At 43.5% G+C, this 9,551-nt stretch overlaps 1 protein-coding gene across 1 annotated transcript; it reads right to left on the reverse strand.

The window, feature by feature from the left end:
• Positions 331 to 6,402, reverse strand: LOC8066099 (polyadenylate-binding protein-interacting protein 12). The gene is made up of 10 exons (XM_002444881.2): positions 5,435 to 6,402; positions 5,187 to 5,321; positions 2,811 to 2,855; positions 2,638 to 2,710; positions 2,436 to 2,548; positions 2,267 to 2,326; positions 2,145 to 2,192; positions 1,957 to 2,025; positions 939 to 1,000; positions 331 to 847 (listed from the first exon to the last, which is right to left on the reverse strand). Exons 1-10 carry the CDS (start codon positions 5,816 to 5,818, stop codon positions 790 to 792), a joined length of 1,047 nt encoding a protein of 348 aa, XP_002444926.1. The 5' UTR covers positions 5,819 to 6,402; the 3' UTR covers positions 331 to 789.

Below are 9,551 nucleotides of genomic sequence, written 5' to 3' on the forward strand. Positions count from 1 at the left end.
AAGATTAATGGCTGGTTACAACAAACACACCAGCTGTCACTACAATTCTGCAAATGGGAGGATGAAAATTGTATCAACCAACTGGCATCAACTTTGTCCTTTCTCAGCACCTCATGTCGTACAGTACAGATCATGTGTGATAGCTGCCCCATAATACACTCATATACTACAACACAACCTATGGCAGCAGGCAGCAGAAACAGCACATGATCAGATCTCAAAACAACTACAAACAACTGACCACAAGAACATCCGGTCGCCACTCATCACAAGGAGGGATCCGAATAAAAGAACAGCATGCACCTCAAGAGCAAGGAAACATTACTAACATGGATGGAAGCAACCAAAAGGTTTTGTAGGGCATATAACGGTAAGCAAGAGTTCATAGTCTCCAATCCCCAAGTTTATGTTTTTTTTTCAGTAGCAACCAGGACACAGCAAACAACTGAACACAGGGTAAAAGTCCAGGAGTTTTGCCTTTGTTGCATCAAGGACAAGAGCATCATCAGGCAGACCGACCCCATGCTTCCTTCTAGTAAGAAGCTCTCCTCTATGTGCAAGTGCAAGGTAAAAAGGACCCAGCCTCGACCCGGGATTTCCCCATCTCTCTGGCTCCGGGCGCAGGCGCTTTACTCACGGAGGAACGGTGAAGCAAGAAAAAAAAAAGGCCGAGCCCATAACTTAAAAACAAAAGACACATGTCGCGACTTCTTTCCTCCCCTTTTCATATATATGTCTATCTCTATTATATATAAGCAGTGCCATCAGCACCTCCTGTACCTACGACATCTAGTGCATCAGCTGGCGAGGCGCGCGGGGACGCACGGGAGTCTTTGACGGGCTCACCCTGAAAATAAAATACAACAGTAGGCCAGCTCTGTTATCCACGCCCAGTTCCTCTATACCCTACTGCAAAGTGTCAAAATATCAGATTTTACCTTATTGGCAAGGATCCCAGTATCACACCACTGCAGTTGAGAGCAGCAGTAGCACTTTCAGCCTGAAATATTAAGAAACAAATGGATCTTAAGATGGGGATTTCTTTCTTGAAAAGAAAAGGGGAAATAACAATCAATTATGTTACAACAAAAGCACCATCTAAAAGACCTATCTTTTACAAATATATGAATTGAGCATTGCCTTCACAAAATAACTAGCACCAGAAGGCTCGAGGCAGGCAGCGCGAAGCAACAAATCAGTCATATACTAGCAGAGACTAGCGATGAAATATCTTACATTAAAAAAAGAAACAGGTCACAGTGCTGAGCAAAACATGATGACAAAGCGCAGGCGTTAACACTTCTACTAGAGTTTGGACCACTTATAGTCCTCAAGGCTCAATCTTAAGCAATCAGCGTAGATTAGCACACAGAATTAGACATTTGAACAGCAGACCTTAACTTGGAGGGCACTGACAAACCAAATTTGATTCACTCAAACCACCAACAATTCCTATGGAAATATTATATAACAGAAGAAAATAGTTAAAGGTAAAGCTTTATTTGAGAAAACAAAGATCCAAACTCATTGTTCTACCAGTTTTTGCTAAAAAATGATAGGTTCTGAAACTGTTCTCTACCTAACTAATTTGGGTGACGAGAACTAAATTTCAGCACACAAGACAAGTCTCGTTGCACATCCTGACATACACTTCCACCTCAATTAATTTGGGTTTCCAAAGCTGAAACACTATCTGTCTAGAAACTAAAATCAGTGATGCAAATTTCTTCTTTGTGAACAGTACATGATATTCTGCTGCAAAGAAAGTTAGCGCATGCTTCTCAGTAACATATTCTTAGCATTTTAGTATTTGGAGAGTGGAGACGATATAATGTGTCCTCACCCATCAAAAACAATGCTAAAAACATATTTAAAATGCACACTGCAGACAATTTTTGCGCAAAATATTTCCCTCAAAAAAAATTGCACAAATATGAAGAAGGTATGCTAGCTAACCATCACAAATTCCACAAAAGCGATGCGAGTAGAATGATGGTAGTCACCAAGCAACCTCAGTCGAAAGACCTGTAGCAGTCATTGCAATGAGCCAATGATACTGACTGGTTGAATTGTCATTTCTGCAAACATTTAGCAACACAAACTGTACAGAAGGGAAATGATGTTTGAAGTAAAGAATGACTAACCTCTCCACATATGGACTCAAAGAACAATTTCAGGTCTGCCTGAGTGACCTGCAGTAAGTGCATATATTAAAATAGAACAATGGAATGAATAGCTAGTGGTAGCATAAGTGTAAGTAGCAAACCTTCTTGTCAATGTTTGTGCAGTAAATAGTCCTTGCACACATTTCACGTTCATCATCAGACTGCAGATCAAAGCAAAGTGGCAAACTTTTTAGAGATCATAAGCAGATACAAGCATGAACCTTCAGCCCTAACTTAACACAAGCATGTTGATTCTTAAAGGTTGCATACCCTGGGTAGGAATGTTGGGTTAACTGGTGCAATGGCAGTTTTTGATGGCAGAACCCTGACAGGATAATATCCAAGAACAGTTCCTGACAGATTCAGAGCAGCCCTTGCACCCTCTGGAACATGGATGTTTATCACCCAATGAACAGTAGATTCATTACACAAAGGAAGCAAACTGAAGTATGGTTGGATATTGATATATTACCCTCATCAGTGAACTCTATGAAGGCAAACCGAAGGACTGAGTTTGGGTCCCCACACATGCGACAGTCCACAACCTTCAGAGAGCATAAACCAAGATTATGCACAGTTGCATCAAAATCAAATCGGGAACTAAATATATGCAAGGGGGTATACAACTGTCCCATAAATTTGTACCTGTCCGCAGTTTATAAATAGTGCTGCCAGGTTTTCTTCAGTAACCTGAACAACAAAAGAGAAATTAGCACCAGAACTACATATAATTGCTAGTTAGCAATTCAAACATTATGTAACACACTACAACCATCAATAAATAGTGTACTACAGAAGCTAAGATTGGCAAAAAAAGTAACACTATCAGGTGACAGAAAAGAAAGAAAAGGGCACAGCCATACAAAGCTATGGCAACTATACACGTATTAAGAAACATTGACTACTCGCAATTACTTTCTATTTTACATAAATCAGCAGTATAATTAACTACATCAGAAAACACTATCTTGTAGCCATAGCAGTGGGACACACTTATGTGCATTTCAATTTTGCAAAAGGTTTCTGTGTTCTGCATCTACAACAACGACAAAAGCCTTTTGTCCCAAACTCCCAATCCAAGGTAGGTAGGGTAGGCCTCTTCCTTTTCCATATATTAAGAAAAGAAAAGGGCATATGCCTGTTAACGCTTCACCAGGAGCAATACAATAGGTGGAAAACTAAAGACAAGACATTGTCTTGATCATTTAAGTGGCCCCTTGGACACAAGGGAAATAAGGAATCAATAAACTAGGCCTTAACAATGACTTCAAAACAACATTAGAGAACCAGAATTTGCATTAGCTACAAGCTAAAGCTCAAGCAAAGCTATGAACAGGTTGTAGAAAACAAGATAGTATTGTTTCCATACATCGCGAAGCAACAGGGGATGGTGAACACAGGGCATGCCATGCTAGTACCAAACAACTTTCTGTCCAACATAATCACAATCAAATACAGCCTAGTTATGACAATGAAGAAGACATTCACTTATACCAACTTGCATTGTATACATTTTTCTCAACATAATTAATTTAAGACTGAAATGGTCACCATGCTTCAGCAAAGTTGTTGCGTGTGTACAATGGAGTATGTAACAACTGACAACTATTCTGATAATGCAAATCCATTATACACAAGCAATACACTGTCTGAACAGTGCCCATAAATGTCAATGAGGTACAAAATTACTTCACGAGGTGTTGCACTTTGCTGTAATGTAATGCCAAAGAGAAAATAAGTTTAATTTGTTCCTACAGAAACTAGCACACATATACCAGATCGCATTCTGCAATATAGAAGTGTTGCTGTTCTAGAAAATACACGCACTGCAGACCACAGCACTGCATGTAACCTTGCAACAGCAATACTCATGCACAACTAAGCATATCAGAATTCCTTCCCAGCACGCAAATACTATATGTTCACTCAAAGATTATGACTGTAAGCACTAGCGCCAACTACAAATAGTCAAACAGATATAAAGTGTACAACGACAAGCAGGAGTCTCAACATGATTGGCATACTTGTGAAGTCAAGATCCCCCATAGCATACATGAAAGGAATGGAGACAAATGTGCGTGGAGTTTGACAGGACTCAACCAAACATGGTCCCCTAGGTATTTCACAAAATAGAACTTGTTCCTTGCACTCAAGAATATATAGAATTCTGAGAAAAAATAAGGAATTCAGAAAGCAGAGGCACCTAGTATTTCTAGCAGTCTCTACCGCAGAACATGGTCTAGCTACTGATTGTCCTTTCCTGGTGGCCCTCCACAAAAGGAACCTCAAAACAGAGCTCTTCAAGGTCACACTTCCTAGTAAGGAACCCTTGCTACATAGGGTGATCAGGGAGTCCATAAGCATCTTAGAACAAAACCAGAAACATGATATTATAGACCTAATCCAATAAGAGACGTCAATGACACAAACCACATGAACAAAAGCAGAGATGCCACAGAAAGAAGCCCATGGCAAGTGAAATGAAACAAAGAAAGATGAACCACATCATCAGGAGAAGAACAATACTAAAGGCGCTCGCAGCAGCGCACACAGGCAGCCAAGCACATAAAAGGCAAAACAGAACAGAGCATACAGCTTTCCAGATTCCGCACGGAACAAATAGCCAAGCAGCAGCGAGAGATAAACTAGCAGAAAGTGGCATCCAAATCTACCAAAGCAGCAGCACAAAAAGGATGGCTCATACTCAGCAACGCCTACGCCTCTACTGCGCAGTGGTGGCGTATGCTACATCCCAACCTGTGCTCCCCGAGTGATCCCGCTCATGAGTCATGACAAAACATCATCCGATCTCGTGATCTCATCTAGTTGCACAGGAGCACGCACGGACAGAACCCAAAATCTAACCCGAGTAATCGACGCAAGTAGTGCGACGAAAAAGAAAATAACAAATTGGCATCAGACATCGATCGATCGGTAGGTAGGCTGGTAGCGGAAGAGGGAAAAAAATTCCCAATTGACGCGACTACACGCCGACATGGGAGGGGGGGAATGGATCGGCACCTGATGATCGATGTCGGAGACGTAGACGGTGCGGCGGATGACCTCGTCGCGCTGCGCCATGCTGGTGCGGCTGTTGGTCCGCCGCCTGCCGGGGTGGCCGTGGCCGCCGAACCCTCCTCCGGCTCCGCCCTTCTTCTGCACAACACAGCAGCGAGAAGACCGGATCACGACGATCATCATCAGCAGGAGACATGGGAAATGGAAGAAATCGACGCGAGCAGGGGAGGCCAATTAAGAACGATCCTTACCCTGCCGCGTCCGGCGTGGGCGGCGTCGGCGACGGCGGCCGGGAATCCGACGACGCCGCGGTGGGCCGCCGGCGAGGCGACCGCGAAACCGGCGTTAGCGGCCGGGTAGAAGCCGTAGGCGGCGGGGGAGAGCGGCGCGGGCGTGAGGGGCCCCGGGCCCGGCCCGGCGCCGACGGCGACGGCCACGGGGGAGGTGAGGGAGGGCGGGACGAACTCCTCGGCCATGGGGTTGAGCTTGGAGAGGAGGTCCTCCAGATCCCGCATCTCGCGCTCCCCGGCCGCGTCGGCGGCGGCAGCGCCGGTGCCCGGCGCCTCCTCCTCCTCCTCCTCATGGCGCGGCGGCGCGGCGTGGTCCACGGCGGCGGCGGCCTCGACGACGGCCATCGGAGTCGTCGGTCGGGGAGGAGAGTGGAGGGGAGGGAGGAGGGTTCTGGAAGGTTCTGTGGCGGGGTCGGAGAAGACGAAGCGGGGGCTGGCTGGCGTTTATATAGAGGCAAGGCAGGCAGGCAGGCAGGCAAGCGTCCCAGCGGAGGTGGATCGGGGGCAGGGAGGGGTGATGCGCAGCGATGGCGAGCCGCAGCAGATCAACCGGGAGGGAGAGGAGATGCAGCGGGTGGGTGGTGGGTCGTCGCGGGGATGATGCCTGGCTAGGCGCGCATCGGCGGGGTTGGTGGTGGCGCGGCTCCGACCAGCAGCAGAGCAGAGCAGAGCAGAGCCGACCGGCGCAGAGCAGGAGCAGGGGGACGGCCGGGCGGCAAGGGGAGGGAGGAGGGGGGGGGAGATGCGCGCCTGCGCTTCTCTCTCCTCGGTCTCTCTCTCTCTCTCTCTCAGACGGAGACGGACAGGCTCCCCTTTGCCTTTTTTGGGCGCTGCCCCCCTCCGGTACGGTGGTGGTGCACTGCTGCCTCCTGCTGCTGCTGCTGCTGCTGCCCTTTTCTTCCTCTCTTCTCTCTCCCGTCCCGTCCCGTCCCGTGCGTGCGTGCGCCTGTTCCCTTCCGCCCGCCGGGGCGACCTGGTGCTGCCCATTTTGCGAGAAGCCCCTCGTGACACCATACATTTCTGATTTCGGACAGCGCCTTCCAACGGACACGGCTTGCTTGCGATTATTAATGCCCGCTAATCCTAATCCAGCCCAGTAGTGTCGTCACGTTGGAGTCTCGTGGATAATCTTAACGTGTGATTTTGCCAATCTTTATCGGATAATAATAAGGTTCATAATAAAGTAATGGAAATCCATTTTCTCGGATATATGGATCCATATATATATCTCCTGCTAGCTAGGAAGCGGCTGTTGTGACGGTAATGATAGGATGAGCATCTCTAAGAGTTTGGCTAAAATGAGTAGTCAAATTCTAATGTTTACCCATTTTGTAAAATAGAAAACTTTTTAAAAAGGAATATGTCCACAACAGCCTTGCTATCAGATAGCTAGTGTCAGTGGTTGGCTATATATGGCCAACGAAAATCAAGGAATAGCAAACTTTCTATTTTACAGAACCAAATAGCACATCTGTTGGAGCCTATTTTTCTGCTATACAAGTTCTAAAAAGCCTTCATAATAAGAATAGCAAAGCTGTTGGAGTTGCTATAAAGAAAAAGATCACATTTTATTCGGACACATGTATCTCCTACGAGGCTGCGAGGAGAGCACGTTTGTGTAAGCCAATTTTTTTGGTGTGTTATTTGTGAACCTTATTGGTGGTACATAGAAACAGATTAAGATGTAGTATCTGAAAATGGACTGAGGCCTTGTTTAGTTGAATTTAAAAACCAAAAAAATTCAAGATTCTCCATCACATCAAATCTTGCGGCACTGAAATATTGAATATAGACAAAAACAAAAACTAATCGCACAGTTTGCCTATAAATCACGAGATGGATATTTTAAATCTAGTTAGTTCATGATTGAACAATAATTATCAAATAAAAACAAAAGTGTTACAGTACCTCTCGTCCGAGGGAAGCCTTAACGTTTTCCTCCTAAAGAAGGCTCTATCTTGCATTGCCTTATCCAGACCTATTGCATCTAACGTGTATTATTATTGGATATATAGTAAAGGTATTATCTGTAGTAAAGGTATCACGAGATTAGTCGGCATTTAACTTCTTGCTATTGTGAGCAAGGGATCACGCTTAATTAACCCCTCTTTTTGTATTCACCCCTGTTACAAAAGTGGCAAATCATTTGGCACTCATCCTTTCAGAAATGGCAATACCGCAATAAGTCAACTATTCTTTTTTAGTCTAACATCATCACATCGTTTTTTTTTTTTGAAAACTCATCACATCGTCTTTTTTGTTGTAGTGAATCTAGCCCTCGGTAAGCACTTAAGTATAATGTACAGGCTGTTATTTCTCAGTGTGAGTGTGTGACTTTGTAGTAAATTACTTATTGTCAGCAGGTGATGGATGGTAAACTCAAAATGTGGAGAGTGCAGACCTTTAATGCTCCCCCTACGATGGCTCCAATCAAATTTTGAGTTTAGAACGTACTCTCTCTTGGTCTCCGATTAACTGTCACCGTTAGTTTCCTTGCTAAAAATTTGATTCAAATTATAGATAAAAAATATACAATATTTTTATCTTCAAATAAATTTATCAAAAAAATTAGATTTAATTATCTATATCTAATGATAATAATTATGGCCTTGTTTAGTTTTCAAAAAAATTTGCAAACTTTTTCATATTCCTCGTCACATCAAATCTTTAGATGCATGCATGAAGTATTAAATATAGACGAAAATAAAAACTAATTGTACAGTTTGGTCAGAATTGACGAGACGAATCTTTTGAGTCTAGTTAGTACATGATTAGATAATATTTGTCAAATACAAACGAAAGTGGTAATATTCCTATTTTGCAAAAAATTTTGGAACTAAACAAGGCCACATGTACAATAAATTATATATATATATATAGTCAAAATCGTTTCTCAGGAGACGAAAACGAAAGACATTTAGGGACAGAGATAGTATATGCCATATTGCCATACTTGTGGGATGGCCCTATTTAATGATAATAATTATGTACAATAATTCTCATCCACTTCATAAGAAACGCATGCATGCATGATTCATCCGCGAGGAAGTAAATTTGTTTGGGCTCAAGCAAAGTTTCAAACTAGGCAGGCTTGGTGAAAGCCAAACCTTAAGACATATTTTTCTAGGCCTTAAAATAATTGCATATCTCTTTTTTTGGATGTCAAATTATTTTTTTAAATAACTAGATGTTTTTTTTAAAAAAATAGTATCTTTATTTATATCTTATAAAGTTGTGGTACATATTTATTAAAAATATATCTCTATTAATCTAATAATAGGACTTATTACACATGTAAATGTATATTCTTTATATATAGTAGTATACTACTTACTAATAATAAATACCACATCGTACGAACGTATGAAGATCTGGTGTCATAGGTGTACCCAAAAAAAAGGCAGCAAAGGGAGGTGTCCGGTGCAAAAACAAGATACAAGAAGGGTGTTTCTTTACACGAAAGAAAAGAAAGATGACGACGAAGGTTGTTGCGTTCCATCGTGATTCTATCCATGAGCAGAGTTTGTGTGTTGGTTGGTTCGCCTGGCCTGGCCTTACGCCGGCGGCCCAAAAGCCCAAAACCAGATGACGCACGCACACAAGGACTCGGGCCTGCGTGGACCGCGGCAGCGACGGACGGCCAACGCTCTCCCGCTTCGTGCTCCCCGGCGCACGTAGGCCGCAGCCGCACCATGCACACATGCTGGCCGACGCGTGCCGAGGCGAGGGAATGTGGAACTGTTTTTGGTTTGCATAATTGGTTTGACAAATGAGAGAGTTTGCCAAGTCTCAAAAAAAATATGGTAAAGGTGAAAAGAGGCAATCTCCAATGGTTTGGCATTAATCACTTCGCGCTAATTTCCCAATGCCAAGTGTGAATAGGTTTGGCATATATGCCAATCCTTCCTCTCTTTTTGCCAAGTTAACAAAATTGCAAAGTCTAAATGCCAAACTGTTGGATAAGTGTTTTTAAGACTTTTTTGCAAATACATGAATGCAAAGCTTATTTGCAAAACGGTTGGGGATGCTCTCACAACAGCTTCATGAACTGTTGTGAGCTGTTTTTTTGCCAAACACT

This window comes from Sorghum bicolor, chromosome 7, assembly GCF_000003195.3.
Source record: "Sorghum bicolor cultivar BTx623 chromosome 7, Sorghum_bicolor_NCBIv3, whole genome shotgun sequence".
Lineage (NCBI taxonomy): Eukaryota > Viridiplantae > Streptophyta > Magnoliopsida > Poales > Poaceae > Sorghum > Sorghum bicolor.